This window comes from Magnolia sinica, chromosome 8 (genome assembly GCF_029962835.1).
Source record: "Magnolia sinica isolate HGM2019 chromosome 8, MsV1, whole genome shotgun sequence".
Lineage (NCBI taxonomy): Eukaryota > Viridiplantae > Streptophyta > Magnoliopsida > Magnoliales > Magnoliaceae > Magnolia > Magnolia sinica.
In genome coordinates, this window is record NC_080580.1 from 4521637 (window position 1) to 4546622 (window position 24986).

The window sequence follows — 24986 nt, forward strand, 5'->3', positions numbered from 1 at the left end:
ACTTTCTTATGATCCACGGAAGTTCTAGATTAAGCTGATTTTGGTTTTTCTTCTCATCCTAGTGGGGCTCACCTTATAAACAAGTTGGATGGCATATAAATATAATGGTTGGTCCCAAAAAGTTTTTAATGGTGGAGATCCTTGTAAAAAAACATTTACGTGTGGTGCAACTGGTTAGAGTCGTGTATTGAATTTCAGATTTACATCCTAACATAAGTTGTGTAGAGGTGGGCATTGAGTCGAGTCGGACTGGATTGGGTCCACCTCGACTCGATCCAATTTTTCAAGAATTTGACCCGAACTCGATCTGATCCAGGATTGAGTCCAGCAGGGCTGACTCGATCCGATCCAAATCCTTGCTGGCCTGACCCGAACCGAGTCCGACTCAGTTTGGGAAACCGAATCGAGTCGGTTCGAGTTGAGTCTAGGGGGAGAGAGAGAGAGAGAGAGAGAGAGAGAGAGAGAGAGAGAGAGAGATGTGGGAAACTGGGAGAGAAAGGAGGAGAGAAGGAAGGAGAGGAGGGAAATCGGGAGAAAAAGAGGGAGAGATAGGAGGAGAGATGAGTGGGTGTGGCGCATCCTTCAAGTAGAAAAAGAGGGGTTAAGGTTCGTTCGGATTTCGAATCGGATCGGTTCGAATTGACCACGATACGAACTCGATCCGATGTTTAATCGGATTTGAGTGGTCCTACTCGATCCGCACCGATCCAGGCCTTCGGTTCGATTCGGTTCAGATCGAGTCGGATCCATCGAATCAAGTCGGATTCGCCGAATCAGGTCAGATTCTGCCCAGTTCTAAAGTTGTGGTAGATATGAATAGAGCAAATGTCATACACATCCTACATTTGCCCACATGTTCATAGTGGAGGATGCAGATTGCCTATGGAGGGTTGACCGCGATGTTTGTGAGAAATCCACACAGACCATTCGTTTTGCCAGGTCATGTCATATGGCATCCAAACCGTTCATAAGGTATTGGGATGAACTGAAAACACAGAATATTAACATAATACAAAACATCTTGGGCTCAATGGTGCGCTTTTAATCCCCACTTTTCTTGTCACCTGGCCTAGATCCACCCCATTTTTTGTCTCATTTACTAACATGAGCTGGCAATACGGATGGACGGAGTGGATTTCTCACATACATCACCGTGGCCCCGCCCCTGTGTCAAACACGTGTCAAACATCCGCGGACAGCATATTTCAGATTTAGGAGCATCCATTAGGCAGGCCTCATCATGGGCACATGACATGTTTGCCTACTCCATGGCAAACATCTCTGCCATGTGTGTTAGATGCCTGGATCACTGACACGTGTTCCATCCCCTCGCGTGAGATGCTAAGAACGGACGTGGTTTTCCTGAGAAAGGCGATGCTAGGTGGGCCCACCGCGATGTTCTTGAGAAATCTACTCCGTCCATCCGTTTTGCAAATCATTTTAGTACATGAAGACAAAATTCAGGTGGATCCAAAATTCAAGGAGGCCATGCGAGAGGGGAAACTGGGGAAAGAGTTTCCTACAGTTGAAACCTTCCCGGACTCCACCTTGATGTTTTTATCCTATCCAAACCGTTTATAAGGTCATTCCCACTTGGATGAAGTGAAAACATAAAAAATTTAACCTAATTAAAATTTTTTGTGGCCATACAAATATTTCAACGGTGGTCACTAAAACCCCTCTGTTTTTCTCGTACAACCCACTTGAGTTCTGGATCCGTCTCATTTTTCGTTTCATGTCTTGAAATAAGCTCGAAAAAACGGATGGACGGAGTAGATTCCTAACAAACATCACGGTGGGCCCCACTTTCGCGGGAAATCCGCGTCCAAGCACAACGGCCCTTTATAAGCATGGTGGTCTGTCTCAGACTCCACGACGCTCTGCGGATTCTTCTTCATCAGCGTATCGTATTCGCGTTGAGATACGGGCGAGCTGTGATGCTTTATAAGCATGCACTCAGAATTGTAGGCGTAGGATACGTTTATCTCTATTTAAACGGTCGAAAATGAGGGACCCACTATGGATAAGATTTAGGTTTATGATCGGATTTATTGGATGATCACAGCCTTTGATTAATGGGCGTTGATCTGTTCAATCCAAGCCGTTGACTGTTTTAGGTTATAACTCCAGAGCGTATCGTGGCTGATTTATGCTGGTTGATAAGTAATAACATGACATTGGGATTAGCGCTGTCAATGGGCCGGACCTCGAGTTGTCTTGGGCCTAGATTTTGAATTTTTCCGGTGGGCCTGATGGGCTGGCCCTAATCAAAATTTTGATTTTGCTTGGCCTGAACCCAGCCCATTGACAGCCGTGATTCAGATTGGTGAGCATTTTAGTTAAATGGTTAAAAAATAAAGTATACCAACTGGTCTCATCTCAACAGACGGACTCCCAAGGATCAAAGGATGAGATCATTCATCCAATCTGGTCCCGCGCTGTAACTTCTCAATAGTGAATATTGTTCATCCCTATCGTCACCAATTCCTATAAAAGCTAACTATAAAAGTTAATTAGAATGGCTTGTGTATAATCTAAATGAATTTATATAATGTATTTGGAAATTTATTTTTTTTATTTTTATTTTGTGGAATATACAAAAGGATTCCACGGTGATATAGTTGGAGCACATCAACCAATGTCACATCATCCACTAAGCAGTTGAGTGAAGAGTGATTGTACGGAAGGAGTTAAAAGATAGATGGCAAGTTTAAAAGCAAATAGGGTTAAGTTGTGTTAAACAGTTTTAACAACCATCAAAATGTGAGAAACATCTAGATGGCGGGTTAAGGTTATAAATAACAAAAGATTTTAGTAAAGTAAATTGTCTTGTACAAACTTGGTGTACTGTATCTTTTATCGTTCTTAGAAAACCTAATAAAAAATGACACGTGTTGTAATAAGGGAAATATATTACAGGCTAAATATCTTTAAGAATGTTTGGAGTATTTTTTATGTATTAACAATTGACGGTATGATAAAATGAGAAGCAGTTGAGAGAAATTCAAAAGCAGATAATCATCCAGGAGCTCGACGGAGCAACCAAGTGAAATGTGGTCAAGTCGATAATGAGGTTTAAAGCAATTAATAGGACATGTGGCAATGAAGTCTTCAAAAGGTCATGTAGTGCTTAAACGGTTACATTGATAATGTATATTTTAATCATTGGTATTTATGTTTATTACCGGTATTGTTGCATTTTTATAAGAAAATTAATTTTTAAAATAAAATATTTTTTTTTAGAAATTAAATCAATATATTAGGATAAACAACCCCTATGAGATAACAGGAGACAAATTTATAGAATTTCGATATAACTTCAAAAGCTAGCCTCTTATTGATAGGAGAAGCGTTGTAATGCTAAATGGGCCAAACGGAAAAGATCTCTGCATCCTCTTGGAAACATATGACAATTCAGCCCAAATTAAGGGGAATAGTGAAAATAAAATTTTCACCGGTTATCTTGGCCCACCAAAAACTAACAGGTACATTGTATGGCTATTAAGATAGCAAAAATACCTTAAGATGCAAGAAAAAAATACTGGCATGAATAAAATTCTCACCAATCCTCAAAAGTGCTCTTATCAACCAAGGCAACAGTTATTATCACCCGACAAACTTTTAAAAAATGTGAAAAAGTGCCACATCAACACCATTGAGAATAAAAATTTCATTATCGCAGTCTATAAAATAGCACCTCATTTTCTTCATTTTCATCGATTTGACAATGATTTCATCTATTCCATATACACCAATGGGGCTCGATAACACTTAGGTCGGCCATAGAAAGAGGGAAAGTGCAATTGTAGCCAGTCTTCATTATATTTGATGTCTTAAATCAAGTTAGATACGAGACATGTCGATGCCAAAGACAAACTGCTCAATGTCACATTCTATGGCATCGAACAGTGCTCAATCCTATTGAGATTTTTTGAATTTTCTCTAGTTGGTCACTGAACCATCAGGGCATTTTTTCGATGTTATCGAAAGTTTTCAAGCAAATTTGCTCAGAGTTGCGTATTTGCAGGATTTGTTTCTAATTTTGATTGGGATTCTCCTAGAGGCTATACATATTGGTGTAAACGGATCTAGGAGGTATGACTAGGGTTTCTAATTCATTCATGGGGTTTCAAGGGTGTAGCAATGGTAAGATTTGAGGTTGTTTGAATCAGTTAAGCTCCTTTTCTTTGTAATATATGCTTTCATAGTGATCTTCTGTCGCTTTGTGTCATGGTTTTTACATGTTAAATTTGTTGTGTTTTCTTAGTACTTGGTTTGTGTGATTGAATTACTCTTATAGATTCATCTATGTGTGCTGCCGTGGTCCCCTGATAGTCTTTTGGCTAAGAAAGTTATCCACCTCAAAGGTTCCACAAAAATGAATTTTCCATGTCAGAGGGCTGTCGATTTTCAACGAAGCTTAGTGATTTTCGGTGTAAAGTTAAAATCATAGATGTTCAACCATCTCTTTCCATATAAGAATACTTGGTTTCCCTATTTATTCCTCACATTTCCCAAAGTTCCATTGACACTCCCACATACATTATTCACACTTTCTTCTCCTACTCTTTATACTTTGCTATTTTTATTCCAACATTTGTTACTTAATCCTCATATGTAATCGTCTGTGGAACTTTGTAGATCTATGAAAAATTCAAAATCCCATAAAGTAGAAACTGCACTCCTAGTCGATGGAAAAGGATGCTTGACCATTCATTTCCCATCACCAAGGTCTTTAGGATCTTCAAGCATAAATCAATCATAAGAGTCACTCAAGTCAAAAATTCCTCAGATCCTATGACTCCAAGGCGGTTTCTAGTTGATCAAAGATCCTAGGCTTAATTAGCTAAAGACAACTCAAAATTCCCTAATCACTATTCTATAGTCAATGCCACCCCCATTAGTCAATGCAAGTAAAGGAGAAAACGAAAGCAACTGCGGTGGCACGGCCCACTCTGCATGCGACAAGGGTTCCACAATTACATGTGGAAACTTTTTTAAAAAATACTCATTGAATTAGTGATAAGAGGAGAGGGTTTTGCCACCAGAACTTGGGTTCAAATCTTTACAAGGGCACTTTTTGGTGTTGTATTATACGGAGGTATGCATTCTCACAAGGAGTTTAAAAAGCTTAATCTTTTTGGCATATGGTTCGGACCATCTGATCTAAGGTACACTTAGGGAGTGAATCGGGGTCTAAACTGTGGTTAAACTCACTAGAATCTAGGGTTCTAACCACGCTATTGGTTAAGTGTCTCTGACACATGGTACGTGTGGCATTAGTGTCACATGTCTCGGGTTGTTCATCTATTTGGCTGGTTGAGTATGAGCTAGTTCATATATCCTTGGGCTTCAATTTCTATGGAATCGAGACTTTATAAATAAAGCCTGGTGATTGGTCCTCCATTACTATTATTTCATATGTACACATGGTTATAATTATCTACGTTCCCAACGTGCCTGTGATGTATCACCATATAGATTGGAAATTACAATTTAGGAGTACTCTATCAATCCCTCTCTACTTTAAAGATATCTTCTAAAATATTTTTAAATTACAAAAGTTTAACATTTTCCCATGAATTAGTGAATTGGGTGGGATGTGCTTATAGAGAATAACAAAAGGCAAGATCTTCATAAATTTCATTGTAAATATGAAATATTTATAAAAAATGGAGGATGGATCATAAATGTTTCATTGTTTAACTGTCTCAATTTAAAAAAGAAATAACTCTCATAAGATGACAAATATGGTTGTTTCGTGTGAAGGGATGTGTGAATGTCCTGAAGAAGCATGAGAGTCTCTCCATAAAAAACATCATGTCCTTTCAAATTCTATATATCCTGGATATTATAGTCCAAAAATAATACGCATTCTTAAAGTAAGTCATCCATTGCATGTACTCTGGCTTATGCTCTCTTGCAATTATTCTTTTGAGTTGTGTGGCACGTGTATGCCTTCTTTTAAAGATTTGTTCAATGCTAAGAAGTACAGATTTTTGTGTTGAAATTTTAGATATATGAATTCATTGCATCTCGAAGACAATATGCCATCTTTATTCTTTTACATATGTTGGAATATAAAAAAGGAGATCAATTCTGTATTAAAACATAGATTATTCAATTCAAGACCGGAACCCGCAAAATCCGATAATTTTGTCTTAAATTCTCCTTCTCCATCACGTACTACAACCATTTTCCAATATGTTGGTCTTATTTTTCCTCGGCTTTTAGCTATTATTTTTCATGCCTCTAGGGTTTTGCAATTGATTGTAATATGCAATTTCTTAGCCTTATTGTTGGTGTCAATGATGGCTAAGTGGGTATATAACTCAATTGTTGAATACAAAAGTCTATTCAAATTGCAGTTATCTGCAAACTGTTACACTTTAGGACTTATTTACATTGAGAAATGTCATATATATATATATATATATATATATATATATATATATATATATATATATATATATATATATATATATATAAGTGAAGTGATTATAGATTTTTCTACCTATCTCCTAAAAGCATATGCATTTGACCATAATTGTTGTGTTTAATTTATCAACATAAAATTAAAAACTACAATGATGTCACTTATCCATTACATTAATGTTAAATAATCAAATTCTTGTACTATTGTGCCTATTAGGATTTGGGATTTCCACAAGAATCAATTGACAAGTGTAATGATTATAATTTTCTTTTTCTATCTCCTAAAACACTTATGTTTAATTGACAATTGATTGCAAGCAATTTAAAAGGGAAGATGTGTTACTGGCAACGACTATCTATATCGAATTTGGGAAAGGTAGGTGGAAATGTAGTTGCATTGAAGGAGCACCTACCTGCTTAAACGCAGCGTCGTCTTCTTCTTCTTCTTCTTCTCTCTCTCTCTCTCTCTCTCTCTCTCTCTCTCTCTCATCTCCAGCATAGGTAAGCCTTAACCCTTTTGGTTTTTTTTTTCTTTCTCATTATTTTCTTGTTCATCTTTTTTGTTTTCCTTGGTTTTCGTCTTCATCATTTTTTTCTTTGGCATCAATGTCGAACAAACACGGTTTCGGTGGATCCTCGACACCGAATTGGGTGGGATCCCTAACTGTGAAGCCCACTATGATGTACTTGCCTTACATCCACGTTGTCCATCCATATTGAAAGCTCATTTTAGGGCATGATCCAAAAGAATGAAACAAATCCAAATCTCAGGTGGGCCACACCACAGGACATAATCTTGATGGAATCTCCACCATTAAAAACTCCATGGGGTCCACTTGAATGTTTATCTACCATCTATTAATAAGGTCACAAAGACCTGAATGAAGAGACCACACAAATATCATCTTCATCCAAAAACTGTAGCCCATGAGAAGTTTTTAACAATCAATCGCTATTGTTTCCTATAGTATGGTCCACCTAAGATCTGGATCTTTTTCATTTTTTGGATCACGCCCTAAAATGAGCTTTCAATATGGACAGAGTACTATGTGGATCTAAGGAAAATACATCACAGTAGGCTCCACAACTAGGGATCCCACTCATTGTAGTGGATCTGGGGATCCATTGGAGTTGCACCCATTTGGCTAGTGATGTTCGCCACTAGCCACGTGGCTACTGGTTGGTGCTATATAGGCCCCACCAAGTTGTATGTATTTTATCCACTCCATTCATCCAATTTTTTCAAATTATTTTAGGTTTATTCCAAAAATAAGGTAGATCACAATCTCAGGTGGACCACACCATAGGAAAACAATAGTGATTGAATGTCCACCACTAAAAACCTCATAAGGCCTACTGTAATGTTTATTCGTCATCCAACCTATTGATTGTCTTAAAGGCCTGGATGAAGGGCAAAAAACACATATAAGTTTGATCTAAAACTTTTATGGCTCCTAAAAAGTTTTTAATAGTACGAAGTTTTAAATATATATTGAAACACACTTTTGTGGCTCCTAAAAAGTTTTAAATAGTACAAGGTTTTAAATATATATTGAAACACATTGATTTTTGTTTGAACAATTGAATTAATGGTCCTAGTGTCAATTGGGAGATGCCCCAAAATTGTTCTTGATTGGATGGTCCTAACCCTTTAATGAAGGGTCTGGATCACTGAACCATAGGCCCCAAAATTATTTCATTTTGCTTACCTTAAGGTTTTTTTTTTTTTACATTACATGTATTTCTAATATGTGTGTCTACTTTTATAACCACTTGATGATTAGTTTAGTTTAAGAATCGGTTAAATCATTCATATATGTAAGCTTAATAAAATGACATATTTTTATTTAAGTTTTTTATGGCTCAATCTATTTTTTAAACGATTCCATACTCTAAACTTTAGTTAGTGTAATATGAATATAGGGCTTATTAGCTGTAACTAATTTTAAAGTTATCCAGACACAAAAACTAAATTATACGAAAGTTAGTTATAACTTATATCCAAACAAAATTATATTTAACTTTCCTTAGTTATCCCTAACTTAGAATCTTCCAAACACTTCCTAAGTTTACTATCTCAACTCTTTTTTATAATTCCAAACATTTGAAGCATATTGATGATTCAAATCATTTTTAAGGTCAAAATCGCTTACAAGAGCACTCTCTTATATTTCTACGTTGTATAAATTTTTTTCAAACCTTAAACCCAAATAGTAATTTGAAAATAAAAAATACTGGGTAAATGTAGATTTTGTTTTCCCCTTTGAAGACTTGGAGGTGATGAGGAAACTCAAGTAGCCGGCTTTCCTTAGAAATGCATCACGGGCTATGATTTTCGTTGTGATTATTGTTTTTATCGGAAGGGAGGGGGACTTGAAATAAAAAAAAACGTCAGGAGATATTGAAAATCACGTAATATTCTCGTGATGATATCATTTAATGATATTCCGTGAAAATATCGCGATATTTCAAAATGTTGCTGATATTTATCACAACGTGAGAAGAGAAATCCGGTTATGCGGTTAAAGCACCTATTCCCCGGGGACGCGGATTAGATACTGACAAGTTGAGTAGCGAGACTCGCTACTGAAGTGACGTCACCAAGTTCTGTGGACCCCACTATGATGTATGTATTGTATCCACAACGTCCATTCATTTGGAGATATTATTTTAATGCATTACTCAGATAATGAGTCGGATCCAAAGCTTTGGTAGACCCCACCACAGAAAACAGCGGGAAGATTGATGCTCACCGTTGAAACCTCCTAAGGCCCACCATGATGTTTTTTCCAAATCCAACCTGTTCAAACGTTAAAAAAAAACATTAAATAAGGGAAAACACAGATATCAGCTTGATCGAAAACTTTTGTCGCCTTTAGAAGTTTTTATGGTGGTGTCACTCTGCCCACTGTTTTCTGTAGTGTGGTGCACTGGATCTTTGAATGCATTTAATTCTTTAGGTTTCACTCTAAAATGATATATCCAGATGGATGGACGGCGTGGATACAAAACATACATCATGATGGGGCCTATAGAGGTGACGTCACTTCAGTAGCAGTCTCAATGCTCAACCTGTCAGTAGCCAATCCGCGCACATTCCCCGGGCATCTCAAGTCAATGCCTTTCCCTCTCTTCAAAATCCCCTGCAAAAATAATGGCGGCAAAAAGATTTCCCGCCAACCCCTTTTCCACTGTTTCAACAGGGAATAATAAAGATTGGGAAGAAACATCAGTACTCTGGCGGAGTATGATCATCTATACACACTCAAATCGGTACTGTGACCTTCATGAAGGTACATAAATCCAAACTGACTTATGGTGGGCCCAAATTCAGATCATACGAACAGATTGCTTAGAGAATTCTAATATCCAGTTAACAGACATCCCTCAGTGACTTTGGACCACAGATCTGATTACTCCAGCCGTCCATTTAATTGGCACCCAAAAGGAATAATACGATCATCAACTGTCGTAAATATTTGGGTATAATCGATTCAAATGGGACCCACAATTCAGAAGGTTCAGATTGAGATTTTCCTATAACATGTCACAGTGTCTAGATGCATGTGTTCCAGTCCCATGCTCTAAAAATTTCCAATAGTCCCAAGCTCTGAAAATTTCCTATCTTTCCCGGGAAGGATCGCATACCAGTCGCGATTCGCGTCTTGGCGCATGAGACCATGTTTTCAATTCTGACAAGTGGGGTCCAGGGAGCGAAAATCCGGACCATTGGACTGATGCATCCCACCGTCGATGGACCATACTCCAGAAATCTAGAGATGAAGACCCCAAGCTACCAATCTAGACGAAACTACTGAAGTGAGACCGTACAACAGCAAAAAAATCCCACCTTGTTGATTGTGTGACATCCACTCCGTCCATCATGTTCGCCCTCTCATTTTAGTGCTCGAAACCAAAAATAAAAACTCAAGTGGCCCACACCGTAAGAAAAAGGGATTAGGATGCCTACCGTTGAAAACTTATTGGGACCTAACGAGGTTTTCGTGCAGGCTGATATTTGGACATTTTCCTTCATCCGTGTGTGAATCACCTTGTGAATGGACTGGATGGCTCTGGGAAGGCTTCAACGGTGGTGTCTTCGTGTGTACTGTTCCCTATGGTGTGGCCTACTTAAATTTTATCCCAGCTTCATCTTCGGCCTCATGTTTTGAAATGGTACGGATCAAATGATCTACGGAGTCGATGCCCCACACACACATCGCGTATGGCCCTTCAAGGTCTGTTGTAGAAAATTCACGTCCATCTAGGTAACCAGCGAGCTGTTGCATTTCTCTTCATAGCCGTCTATTTATGTCACAGAAACAGAAATATTGAAATATTTAATTATATCACATTTCATATCATAATCAATCCATGGTGGAACGCAACCGATCAATGGTCTGGATTACTGAATCATGGGCTCCAGTAATCAGAATTTTAAACCCTCGTATACCGTGCAATGGCACCGGCCGCGTATTTTATAATTCCTCCTCCTTCAGAACGCTCAAACCTTCTCCGCAAAACCTCTCCTTCTAACCCTTTCTCTTTCATTCTCATTCCCATTTTGCCCCTCCCATAAATCTCTCTCTCTCTCTCAGAGAAACTCTAACCCTAACCCTAGAAGATGCTGGAGCTGAGGCTAGTTCAAGGGAGCCTGTTGAAGAAGGTTCTAGAATCAATCAAGGACCTGGTGACCGATGCGAACTTCGACTGCTCGGCCACGGGATTCTCCCTTCAGGCCATGGATTCGAGCCACGTGGCGCTCGTGGCCCTCCTCCTCAGATCGGAGGGCTTCGAGCACTACCGCTGCGATCGGAACCTCTCCATGGGCATGAACCTCAACAACATGTCTAAGATGCTAAAATGCGCCGGGAATGACGATATCATCACCATCAAGGCGGATGATGGCAGCGACACCGTCACCTTCATGTTCGAGAGCCCCAGTAAGCCTTTTCTATTTTATTTTGTTTTTTTAAATTTTTTGTTAGGGTTAGAAATGGAAGAAATTTAAGCTCTGATGCATCTGTTCCGCACAAATGGGGCCCATGTTTGGCTGATCCAGACCGTTGGCTTGATATGCACCGCACTGGATGGATTATGGCCCTTGGATGATCCTTTCAGTCCTAGCTACGACCAAACTGCAAGCCTAGTTCTCAGGCAATTTCTCGGGATATATTGGGAAAATCTCGCTGGAAATATGAAAACTAAAATAATTATTAAAATTGACAAATTCATTTAAAAATTTTAAATATACGTGCTTGCAATTATTATCTAAATTTTTTGAAAATCTCGTGATATTAGCGTGCTAATGTCATTTGATTAATATTTTTGCGAAAATATCATGAGATTCTCAATGCTTTGGCGGCATTTGTTGCAGTGTTTATGACTGTTGTTTTCAGACCTTTGTTTTCTCCCTAGCCATTTATTCCCATGCCATGATCCAATGGTTGGAATCATTTAATCAGGGAGGCTTTTTAGGCATCACCCATTGGTTATGGTTTCCTTCAGACTAATGGATAAGATGCAAATTGGAAGATCAGGGCACTAATCATGGTCCAGTGCATCGAGGTCCTGAACATTTCTTGTTTACAGAAAAGCAAGGTTCAAGATTTCGCCATGTGAATCCACTGCAACCATTCTTGATACGATACAATGCATTTTGTAATAATCAATCTTGATTTAACATTGAATTTCATTATAATTATTCTTTGATGCTATGCATTCGTACAGGATTGCATTCACAACACACTCTGATGCGATGCATTTTTACAGAATGTATTTATGGTGCATCCTGATATTATGTGATTGTATTGGAATATATCAACAATACAAACCAATACAAAGGATGGGTTTCGATACATTGCCATATTGTGATAGAAACATTTTTTTATTGAACCAATGAATGAATTTGTCACAATACAATCATGATATGGTATGATGCATGATAGTAATATAATTCCCTGGAACAGTCCCAAGGAGATAGGGCTCTACTGTAAATTGGAGTATGCTACACAAATTTTCATGCATGAAGGAAAGGCCTCTCTAGCCTACGTGGCCCTGTATGTCTCTTCTTTAATAGATGGGGTGGCACAACAAAAAAATAAAGATAAGGCACAAGTGTTAATGGGAGTCTGTTACACGAACAGACTTCACATGTGAATTTTCACTGCCTTGTGTTTTATTATCATGTGCATGCGTCTAGTTAACTAGTCTTCTGGTCGGCTTGCCTCTCAGGCCAGACAAACATGTGTTTGAGTAAAGATTATAATATTGATATTTATCAAAAGCAATACTTGAAGAGATGATTTGTAAGCATCAGAATATCTAGGTGATTTCCAACATGGGACTAAACTTTTTCTACTCGTGTTTTGCAAACGACATCAAAGAAGTATTCTTTTGAATGCATCAACAAATGCATTCTAATATTTTGAACCTTACTGCAAATATTATCTACTTCTTTTTTTCCGTCTTTTTGGGTACGAAGGAGAACCAAATGAGAATTCTGTTTATCCTTCTCCTTTATCTTTTACTGATATTGATCTCATATAATTCTTTATTGTCTTCTTTTTTCAAAGGTCAAGATAAGATTGCTGATTTTGAGATGAAGCTGATGGACATCGATAGTGAGCATCTAGGAATTCCGGAAGCTGAGTATCATGCCATTGTACGGATGCCATCAGCTGAATTTGCTAGGATTTGCAAGGATCTCAGTAGCATTGGCGATACTGGTATCACCACCATCATACTTTCAATAAAATCGTCATCATCATATTATATTTGTTATTATTTTAATTAATTAATTGCATTTTTTTTTGTGGGTGGTGGCAGTTGTCATTTCAGTGACTAAGGAAGGAGTGAAGTTTTCGACAAGGGGTGATATAGGAAGTGCAAATATAGTTTGCAGGCAGAATACCTCCGTAGATAAGGTGAGTTTCTTGTCCTGCTTCCAAGTTTTTGCTAATATTCACCTGAAGATAACAGCTATTTTTCTCATGATGCAATTGGCTTGACAAGCATTAGCATTTGGATGCAAAATTGAATTATGGATCTATTTGGGAGAAATGACCAATTTGTACCTGGTATTTGCAATGAGGAGCCTATCCTCAAATTGCATTTACATTCACTTCCAATCCAACTTAAAACAAATGCAACCACAATGTGATCAATTTCTACTTTATTGCACTAAGGCATGCTTGGATATGTGGAATTCAATGGAAAAGAAAGGAAATTTTTTTTATAATTATGTAATGAGGATATCCATGAGAAGTATTAAAACATAGAATTCAATTTTGAGTTTTTATTTGGCTAGCAAGTGGAAATCTCATATTTCCTCTCACAATACTCACCTAGTTTCTTGTGCCAAGAATCGAAAATAATGACAAGGGTTATGATAGCTTTGTGGAATCCACCTTTTTTCCTTGCCATCAAAAGAACACAAATTGTCATGTTAAAGGAAAGTTCCTTTACATACGTTTTCACCAATTCGAAGACCAGCATCTTTGTATGTGTACAATGTTGTCTAAGTGCATTCAAGTGCATCTCTGAGTGTGGTCTAAGTGCATCTGAATCAATCTAAGTATATTGCATTTAGATGAATGTAAACAGACTTACAATGCACTTACACACACTTAGGCTGCACTCAGATGCACTTGGATATGCTTAGACACACTGCACATTGTACAAATACAAAGCTTTGCATTGGATCCAGCCACTCACTTTGGATGGAAAAGTTCAACGACCAACTTCCTACCAGACATTGTTATAAGATTGTCTATATTAGTGTGCGCTCAGCAGCTCTCAGTTCTGTTTGAGGATTTACATGACTGCGCACCATTGTAGTTTTTGAACATCGTTCACCTAATCTATCATATTTTCTCCTAAAACAGCCGGAGGAAGCTACTGTCATAGAGATGAACGAGCCTGTAACATTGACCTTCGCTCTCCGGTACATGAACTCATTCACCAAGGCAACACCATTGTCAAATACAGTGACCATTAGCCTGTCTTCGGAGCTGCCCGTTGTTGTTGAATACAAGATTGCAGATATGGGTTATATCCGGTTTTACCTGGCTCCCAAGATTGAAGACGAGGAGGAAGAAACGCAGCCTCAAGCAGCAAAAAGGCCTAAGGTAGAAGTAGGGGGTGAGGACTAGAGATCAGTGTGGACTTGTTCTCTTCTTCTCTTTATTGTAACGGTTTTTTTTCCTGTTTTCTTGTTTTCTTTAATCTTATCTGTCCTTGTCTCTGAATCTTGTTTTAGTCTGTTCTCAATCTCCTATCAGTGGTGAAGGGGATTTCTAAGCTCTGGCGAGTGTAAAATGCCCCTTGGTTGTGGGAAGTGTTGGATGTTATTTTTCTAATAGTTGAACGGAGGTTTTGTTTCTAGCAACTGGCATTTGTTTACAACAACTGATCACCTACGGTACCACAAGCTGGGGTACCAGATCATCCTTTCCAGCAACATGCACTCGTGTAGGATATCAGTGCCATGGAAATGGTAGGTCCCACCATGAAGATCAACTGCTACACAAATCAGTCCCCTGCCAAGTTGCAGTACTGGTGCCAGTAACTGTCAAGTGATCAGCTCCCTTTCTTTATAGGGCTTTGGCTGTCCAGCATCCATATCATTTTTGCAATTTTTGATTTTCTTTTTTTTTTGTCCCTCGGGCTGAAAATTAGAGGTTTGTAAGAACTATTTAAGGGCCTGTTGGGAAGCATTTGCTGGCGTTTCTGCTGAAAGGAGGATTCTAGCCTCTCTTTTTTCTTTTTTCTTTTTGTTTACACGCATTCACACCAGTGGGATTTCACCACAATGGGTACTTGAACCCATGACATGGGTAAGGACCCGATTCGAGCCTTCTTTTCAGTTTGACTCGATGAAAGCCAATTGAGTTTGGTTTTTCTCACAGCATTTTAGCACCTATTTTGTCCAGTGGGATGGTAAAACTGGGGTTTGCAAAGTGTATCCAAACCCTCATCAGAAACCCTGGTTTTGCTAAAAGCGGGGTTTATGCCTCAAAGGCCATTTTGGAGGGTTCATACAAATGGGACTTGAAGAGTTTGCACCCATCTGCATTTCAACATTGAGTTCTTGGGTTTGAGCCTATCTTACCTATTAAAAATTTAAGAGGTTTGGGGATTAAAGCTTTCTACTATTATTATCTTACCAGTGGGTAGATGTGGAAGATTTCTGGAGGAGAGACTGTAAATGGGAGTTATTTGATACTCCAGTAGCGTATGACACCTCATGCTATGCAAGCATTTAGAACTTGTATATGGGCATATATAATTTCAGCTGTCCAAATTGAAAAGCCAGCTGTGAATGGGTAACAATTCAAAAACCCTCTGAGAAATCCTAACCTCCAATTAGCACACATGTTTATGAAATTCAGTCCTTGATTGCCGACCTATCAGTTGTTGGTAATCAAATCAGCACAATGTGTTTGTTTCTTACCCAAATCACATATATCACATTGAATGGTTTTTGAGCTACTTTTATGCCGAGTGTACGATTTCTCCATGCATGTGAAAAATGTTCATGATATGCTGGAGTGTTAAAAGGCTTCATCTTTCTCCCTCCTAGGTCCTGTTGTGGTTCCTATGCCACCCCCAGTCTTAGTGCTTCGACCTGAAGCAATAGCTTAACGCTAGTTTAGTGGATAAGATGGCTGCGCTCCAGCTCACTCATGAATGGGAAAAATGATGTTCGGTAGAAAACACAAATTCACCTCAAATTACCTTACCATCCTAATATTTAGTTTAAACCATTCCATGTCCTTAAATAATCCTTGATTTACCCAATAAGTTTAAGGGTCAAACAAGAAAAGCTCTCTCATAACTACTGAAAACTACATTTAATACACCATCTTGGAAATGACTTCGCTCATTTTTTTTTTTGAGAAAAAGTTAGGAAAAGGAAATTGATTTTCTCTCTAATAAACAGGCTTGCGGGGACATTTTGTAAGAGAGTCAACCAGCCATACTATATGAGGGTGAGTGCTAGGTGGTTAAAAGTAACCAGGAAATGGAGATTGAATGTTGCATAGACGAGGATGTTGAGACGAATGTGTGGGAAAACCAACAAGGATAGATTCATGAGTAAGGTCATTCGAAGCAACCTAGCAATCCCAACAAGAGTGATGAAGAGCATATTGATATGATTTGGTGGTGTGGGGGACAAAGGATCAGAGATGCCTTTGATGTTGAGGGAACATTGAGTAGGGTTGAAGGGCTTGAAAAGAGGATGAAAGGAAGAACTAAAAAGACTTGGGTTGAAGTGGTGAAAAGGATATGAAGGCTTGTTCACTTGCCAAGGATATGGCCCTAGATAAGATTGATTGACCAATCGGGATCTGTAAAGCTGACCCTAAATAGTTTTTTTTTTTTTCCTTTTCTTTTTTTAAGGGTAACTCAAAATTTTATTGAAACCAAGAGGAAAGAAGATTTTAAAAAAAGGATAATAAGAGATCATCCGACTAATAGAACCGGGACTGAAACCCCAAGCTACACTCAAGAAGCTCCAACAGGCTCCCTTAAACAGATTGGTAGCTGTAGTCTATTCTACAGCTAGCCACCTAACCTTTATCAACACATGCTCCGGAGTCGCTACGTTCTTAAAAAAAAAAAACTGTTGTTCTGCTCTAACCAAGCAGCACATGGAACAGCTAATACAGCAGGGCGCCAGATCAACATTTTCTTCTGACCAGAGTGTGCAAATGCCACATCGACAAAAGATCCCCCACCTTTTGGGGCATCACCCGGCTCGTTTCGAACAAGAGGAATTTATCCCAAATCACCCTGGGAGAAGTTTCTCCCAAAGCCAACCCCAAATAGTTGGGGCAAAGGTACGATGATGATGATGATGAAACAATGCAACTATGTCAAAATAACATGAAAAAAGGGGGAAAAAAAAAGGAAATAAGAGAGCTTATAAATCCTCAACAACTTTCAGAATCCTTCGGAAAGAAAATGCATAAAAGTGTGCAAGGATGAAAAGGCAGCTAAATTCGTCAACACAGTTCATCAAGTAAACACCCAATCACGAGTGTATTAGCTCAAGTAATTCAACTAAACTCTCAAGAAAAAAAGATCAATTGAATGAAGGTTGGCTTACCCTATCACAATTGCTGGCTAATTTCCGCCTTCCCTGCCGCTCTACGTTGCTCAAGGTTACAGTCCACTATAAACTTCAACATTCCTACCATCTTTGTATAAAGATGTTGATTAAGATATCGACCCCTTGAAGGGGGGTACAATGCTACAAAGACGTGTGTGAGAGCCGAATGACTGACATGTTAATGCAGAAATATCGCAAGGGTAGTTCTTTACCAGATCATGAATATTGGCGGGCCATGGAAGATTGGTCCAAAACACGTGTTGGGATATCTATGGGCTTGAAAATGTTCTTCATCACTCAAAAATTCTTTCCCCAGTTGAGAATACTAAAAACACAAGCGAACTGAATATGCAGAGGAACCCCGGAATGCGGAACACAGGTTTCCAGCTTTCTGGACTTGAAAGATCCATATGGGCAGTTTTCGCAGATTCGAGAATCCAGCCCGTGAGCCCAACCCCGACAATGCCGGCCACTGTCCCTGCGGTATTGGAAATCCCCATCACTATTCCTGCGTATCTTGGAGCAACATCCATGTGATTCACAGCAAACCCAGCTCTGCCTAGTGCCAAGAAACCAAGAGAAACTGATGAACATAACACAGCACCACTGGAATTTCTGAAAACAGGGAGTGCCATCAATGCAATAGCAGCGACGACGAACCCTATTGTGTTCAAGAACTTCCGTGTCATGGTCACGGACAAGATCCTTCTTGTGATCAGATGATCGGCGACCACTCCACCTATGTTGGAGAATAGGAACATGTTTAGATAAGGCAACATCTTCAACGAGCCCATCTCCTGAAGACTAAGTTGAAGGCCTTGTTCGAAGTACGTCGGGAGCCAATTCATGAGCACGTATAATGCGTAATGAAAAGTGAAGTTATTCACTATGATCGCCCAAATGGGCCAGCTGAGAATTAGTCTCTTCCATGGGATTTTGGCAACATGGGCCCTGCTTTCCCTATTTTCCACTTTTGTCTTCTGCAAGGCCCCTTTGTTTTCTTTTAAATCTGTGACTGGCAATGAAGACTTCCCAAAGCCAACAGCAGTTGCTTTCTGTTGATCTAAATGTGATGGGTCACTAGCGAATTTGAACCAAAGAAGCGACCAAATAGCACCCAATGCTGCTTCGGCTAAAAATACTGATCGTGGGCCCTTAAACTTCACCAAGCTTGGCAGGATGAGCATGCCAGTTGCAGCACCGAGGTACATGCCCGACATTGTGACGGAAACAGACCGTGAGCGTTCGTAGGGTGGGACCCACTGTGCTAGAACAGTGTGGATGGATGGAAAGATACAGCCCTGTGCCACCCCAACAAGCAACCGAGCAATCACCAAGATCCGGACTCGGCTGGGGTCGAGTGGAACTAGAGCAGAAGTGGTTGACCACAACACGAATGAGAGAAGCAGAACGTGCCTCCCCCCTATGAGCTGTGCAGCCCATCCTCCAGGCAGCTGTGAGATAGCATATCCATAGTAGTAAGTCGACAGTATCAGGCCCTTGCTTGATTGGTCCACCCCAACAGCATCTGCAGCTACCGTGTAAGCGATCGGGAAGCCCACGCGTTCGATGTAGCAAATGCATGTGCAGATGGACATTAGAAAAACGATCAAGTACCGCTTTGGGAATTTCATGGTCGTCATATTTCACTTCTCATAAGCATACAATCACATGTAGCTGTTCGAGTTTGTGTGTAATTCTACCATGTCTGTATTACCTCAAACAAGAATATCCTAAGGGCATATTCTCACAAATCCCAATTAAAAAGGAACAGAATAAACCTGAAAAAAGAATAGAAAATAAAAGGCAAAGAACAAAAGAGAAGGATAAGAAAAACATTGTTGGGGGAAGAAGCGGAAGACTATCAGATATTTCAAATTCTTTTGTTTAGGTACTAGTTATGATGCCAAGATATGGTTACTAACAGGGACTCGGAGACAATAATGCAATAGGACTCCTCTCTCAAAATGACAGTGACATTTCCTTTGTAAATGTAATGAAAAATGCCCTCAAATTGCAGTTGCAAGTCCAACTCTAAAGTAATGTATTGGCAAGTTGACCCCAATCCCTTGATAGAAATGGTAAGGAGGTAACCACACTTCAGCAATTTCCAATTTCATTAGATCATACTTGCAATTTAATTTGATGGTGCATCGAGACCCAACCAAGTTCAGGTCAGGTTCGGCTGTGATGTCAAGGCTGTTGCTAACAGGGACTCAGAGACAATTATGCAATAGGACTCCTCTATCAAAATGAGAGTGACATTTCCTTCGTAATTGTAATGAGAAATGCCCTCAAATTGCAGTTGCAAGTCGATCTCTAAAGTAATGTATTAGCAAGTCGGACCCCAATCCCTTGATAGAAATGGTAAGGATGGTAACCACACTTCAGCAATTTCCAATTCAGCAATTTCCAATTTCATTATATCATACTCGCAATTTAATTCAATGGAGCATCGAGACTCAACCCAAGTTTGGGTCAGGTTGGGCCGTATTGTCAAGGTCCTCCAGTTGGGTTTGGGTTGAAAAATGCCAGCCTGAATTGAATTCGGTCCGGGTATACGTTAAGAAAAATCAGGTTGGGCCAGGTTGGGTTTGGAATAATCACATGCATTTGGGTTGGGTCAGGTCAAGTATAGAGGACTTCAGGTTGGACACCTCAGGTTGGAATTTGGGTCGGGTTATGTTGCAGGTTGGATCCTCTTGAGGTTGGGATGGGCTCGGGCTGACCTTCAACCCAATCCAACTTGTCTGAGTTGCAACCCTAGCGAAACACAAGAATCTAAGAGAAAACGTTAGTAAAAAAAAAAAATCTAATACCCCACGGCTTGTTTCAAATGTATCTACTAGCATTTTAGGAGTAAACAGTACCAGTATCAACAAAATGTCATGATTGACAGAGCCAGTGAGCACATGCAGAAAATGGTACCTTTGTACTAAACACTTCACATCATGCTGAGGAAAAGAGATTGAAATCAATGCTTTGAATAGCAGAAAAAACTAACACAGTATGGAAAATGGGCTAGGCATAATAGAAGATTGTTGTAGCTTAAGATCATAGTGGTCATCCATAAATCTTACCAATGTTGTTTGGAATCATGTAAAAATGTTACTAGCCCCAGAACTTTTGTCTACTAACCCAAATTTCACACAGAAATAAATGAAGTCCTCCATTACTAGATGGAAGCCCTTACGGTTTTTCAGATGGTAATTATAGAATCTAACAATGGGACCCCCAACAATGCATTATAGATTGGTCTTATGAATGGCGAAACAAGATTCGTAAAGCTGATACCAAATAGCTGGGACAAGGCTGTGATGGTGATGGTGATGGTGATGATGATAATCTTGATGTTGAAGAAGCTCCGAGTCACAATACCAATCATCTCATATGCAATGGTATCAGTGAGCATTGCAATCATCCTAAGCAAGCCATTCTCAAGAGGCTGATATGGGGCTGAGAAGGAACAAAGAACCAATCAATCATAAGAGTTCTTACTGGCAAAACGGGATTCCTAAAGCTGACCCCAAAATAGCTAGGACAAGGCTACAATGACAACGATGATGCTGATGTTGAAGAAGCTCTAAGTCACAATATCTTCTTCTTCTTCTTCTTCTTTTAAGCGACTAAGTCACAATATCAGTGCTCTTATATGCAATGGTATTGGTGGGCCTCGCTATAATCCTAAGCAAGGAAAAATCCAATGTAACTTGCCTTCAATTGATGCTATTCTCAAGATTGCTTAATGCAATTAACAGAGATGTCATTTGAGGCTGAGAAGGGCCAAGCAGCTTCATAAGCAAGACCAAGGAAAAAGAGAATCCAAAATTGGGATTGTGGGGAGAGTAATTGCAGCATAAGATTCAATTGTTTCCAATAAGAAATTATTCAAAATTTAAGATTCAAATAGAACTGCATTCGATTTTGAAACACTAAGCAATGAAGAATAATTGCCCAAATGGTTGCCCACGGTAAATCCAATCTTAGTTTTTAGCCTACTGCCTATCTGTATGATGGCCTGCAAAATCAATGGTCCCAAATACTAGGCAAATGTCCCAAGTGTGTAGGAGAGACGTTGTAATTGGCACTTTATGGAAATCAATCAAACACTACAAACAAAAACACGTCTACAGCGTCAAGGCCAAGTGCTTCCCCAAGTGTAGACCGTGTGGTACTTGATTCACAACCCCTTTGTGGATGAGTCAACCAATCACCAAAGTGTTAGCTAAGCTACCTGAGAGAGTATACAAGAGAGACTTGGCTATCTTGCAGAGAACCTCCTTATATAGACCTAAGACCCTAAACCCTAAACCCTAAACCTTCTAACTACTTCGCATGGATGGATAGGATGAGGCTGTGTGGCAATTAGCCTGCATCCAGAAACTTTCTAAAAAACTTTTAGACCATTCTACTCTAGTCTCTACCTAGACCCAATTACACAACTCTATAACATTTTTGAGATCTCTACCTTACTATAAATTCTTCTACCATTCTCCAGAATTCTCTACACGACTCTAACCACTATATACATGGTCTCTAGTGTACCACAACTCCACAAGTGACAAATATGCCTAGGTTCCATGAAATGTCCAGTCCATGGCAATGATCAGCTGCCTGAGAGAAATATCTGCTGTCAAAGGCGATGGGCCAAAACGACTAGATTGTCAATTTGACTGGGCCAGCCTGAAGGCCCACTAAACTTACCGTAACCATGCTTTGACATTTCGTCCGATACACACCGGCATTGTCTATGGACAATGTGGGTGTGTCGCCCTGATATGGGCCCAAACTGGGAGTGATACAGCCCAGTCATCGGTGAATGATGCGATATGGAACAAACCCATTTAAAAATCCTGACCCCAACATAGGGCTGGCCCGGACGACCGTCCTATCATTGGGCTGGGCTCAGCTCCAAATTCAAGGCTCCATGGAGAGGTTGGCCGGGTGGGGAGCTATGTTTTGACATCTTTTCCATCAAGAACCAGCCCATATACATACCCAGGCCCAGGCCCATTAAATGTATTTTAATAAGCTTGGGCCTAACATCAGGCCCAAAACTAAATGGGCCTAATATCAGGCCCAATTTGACTTCCTAAATAGAACCCTAGCAACTAAATCCGAACCGTCTATTTGAACAAGCTCTTTTGATTATTCCACCCCCCAAATTGACATTTATACCCAATCTGATTGATTTGCACACATCCATTTTCCATTTTCTGGAATTGAGATAGCACGTAAGCTTTTGTACTATCTCAATTCAAAAAACAAGAAAATGGGTTTATGGAAATCAACAGGGGTGGGTTTGGGTAGCATTTTCTTAGGTATTAAACGAACGATTGAATTCCGAATTTCCAATAAAAATGAAATTAAAGCAGAGCGTATCAAACTCACCAGAAAGCGCTCGTTTGGTCCGTCGCAGCCGAGTTTCTGACTCGGACTACTCGGCCTCCGAGAGAGCAGAGACGTAGATCTGAAAGAGAGAGAGAGAGAGAGAGAGAGAGAGAGGAGAGGACTTTCTTTTCTTCCGTTTCAAAAATGACAAAAGAGCCCAAAGGTTGACAATCAGCCCCCACCACGACCGGATGCGGATTGCGTACTGACGGTGTCAGTAGCGAGGTGGCTACTGACAGTGCTCTGTGGGCCCCATCATGATGTATGTATCGTATCCACACCTTCCATCCATTTTTCCAAGACTATTTGATGTTATATCCTAAAAATGAGGTAATATAATTCTCATATGGACCACATCACAGGAAAGAGTGGTGATTGAACACTCGCCATTAAAAACTTATTAAGGCCACAAAAGTAGGACGCGGATTGCGTACTGACAGCGTCGGTAGGGAGGTGGCTACTGACAGTGCTCTGTGGGTCCCATTATGATGTATGTGTCCTATCCATGCCATTCATCTATTTTTTCAGACTATTTTATTTCATAAGACCATAAATGAGGCGGATCAAAATCTCATATGGACCACACCACAGGAAAGAGTGGTGATTGAACACTTACCATTAAAAACTTCTTAAAGGCCAAAAAAGTTTTAAATTAAGATTATATTTGTTTTTTCTCTTCTACCATGTGTGAGTGACCTAATCAACAGGTTGGATGACAAATAAACATTACAGTGAGCCCTAGAAAGTTTTTAATGGTGAACATTCAATCTCCACAGTTTTCTTGTGGTGTGGTCCACTGGAGACATTAATATCCCTCATTTTTCTTATAATGCTCTATAATGATCTGTAAAAATATATGAACGGCTTGGATAAAACACAAATACACCATGCGGGGCCCACAGAGTATTGTCAGTAGCCACATTGCTACTGACACTGTCAGTACGCAATCCGCGTCCACAAAAGTATTGTATTAAGATTATATTTGTTTTTTTTATCTCCATCCAGGTGTTCGCGACCTAATCAATAGCTTGGATGACACATAAACATTACAGTGGGTCTTGGTAAGTTTTTAATGGTGGCCATTCAAGCGCTGTTGTTTTCTTATGGTGTGGTCCACTAGATATTTGGATCTACCTCATTTTTGGATTCGTGCTCTATAATAATATGAAAAATAAATAAATAAATAAAAATAAAAATAAAAATAAAAAAATAGATGGACGGCTTCAATAAAAGACACATATATCATGCGTAGCCAGCAGAGCACTCTTGGTAGGCACTTAGCTACATAGGCTCAGAGGTGAGCTCGGTCCGACTCGATCCGAACCAGTATTGTGAAAACCTGACCCGAACTTGATCTGACTTGGGACCGAGTCCAGCGGGCCTAACTCAATCCGAACCGGATCTTGGCTAGGCTGATCTGAATCGATTATGACTCAGTCAGAGATACCAAGTCGAATCGAGTTGGCTACGATTCGAATCAGGTCAAAAGCTCAAGTAGATCGGTTCGACGGGTTGACCGAGTAAGCCCAACCTCGCCACATCGGCGCACCCGAGCCAGGCCACAACGAGCCCGACCTCATCGCACCGGGGCACTCGAACCAGGCTAGGCGCACCACACCAGGCACGAGCAAGGCCGACCGCACCACAGAGTAAACCCAGGCCGATCCCGAGTCAGCCCGAATGAACCACAGTGGGCCAGGCCAATCAATCATAGCAGGCCATTCAATTCAAAAAATTACCTGTATCTGTATGTTGTTGTGCAGATGGGTGGCCAGACCGAGGTTGCTACATGTACGAACGGGTGGAGGAGAGAGATAGAGAGAGAGAGAGGAGGAGGAGGAGGAGGAGCTGGACGGACGGGTGCCGAAGAATGGGACTCTAGGATCAGGTTGAGTGCGGTGGCCGACTGTTAGGGTTAGGGACAGGTAGATTTAGGTTTTTTTCTTTTGAATATATAGTACCTGATTACTGGTCTGAGTCGAGTTTTGAATCGAATCGAGTCCGACCTAATCGGATTTTGGTTCGAGTCGAGTCGGGTTATTGT

The 24986-nt window shown here is 39.9% G+C and overlaps 2 protein-coding genes across 2 annotated transcripts; one reads left to right on the forward strand and one right to left on the reverse strand.

Annotated features, from left to right (window-relative positions):
* The first annotated feature begins 10977 nt into the window (after positions 1–10977).
* On the forward strand, positions 10978–14824 carry LOC131252659 (proliferating cell nuclear antigen). Its single transcript, XM_058253320.1, has 4 exons — positions 10978–11378; positions 13011–13163; positions 13264–13361; positions 14322–14824. The coding sequence occupies exons 1-4, from the start codon at positions 11060–11062 to the stop codon at positions 14586–14588; spliced, it is 837 nt and encodes a 278-aa protein (XP_058109303.1). The 5' UTR covers positions 10978–11059; the 3' UTR covers positions 14589–14824.
* A 2525-nt stretch (positions 14825–17349) lies between these two features.
* LOC131252661 (probable anion transporter 6) lies at positions 17350–23110 on the reverse strand. Its single transcript, XM_058253321.1, has 2 exons — positions 22943–23110; positions 17350–19332 (listed from the first exon to the last, which is right to left on the reverse strand). The coding sequence occupies exon 2, from the start codon at positions 19192–19194 to the stop codon at positions 17845–17847; it is 1350 nt and encodes a 449-aa protein (XP_058109304.1). The 5' UTR covers positions 19195–19332; positions 22943–23110; the 3' UTR covers positions 17350–17844.
* Between the last annotated feature and the right edge of the window lie 1876 nt (positions 23111–24986).

Excerpts from the sequence above, each read along its gene's own strand:
- LOC131252659 (XM_058253320.1), top strand. The coding sequence starts at position 11,060 with ATGCTGGAGCTGAGGCTAGTTCAAGGGAGCCTGTTGAAGAAGGTTCTA. Across the intron at positions 11,379-13,010 it reads CTTCATGTTCGAGAGCCCCA|GTCAAGATAAGATTGCTGAT; the intron begins GTAAGCCTTTTC and ends CTTTTTTCAAAG. Across the intron at positions 13,362-14,321 it reads AGAATACCTCCGTAGATAAG|CCGGAGGAAGCTACTGTCAT; the intron begins GTGAGTTTCTTG and ends CTCCTAAAACAG.
- LOC131252661 (XM_058253321.1), bottom strand. The coding sequence starts at position 19,194 with ATGACGACCATGAAATTCCCAAAGCGGTACTTGATCGTTTTTCTAATG.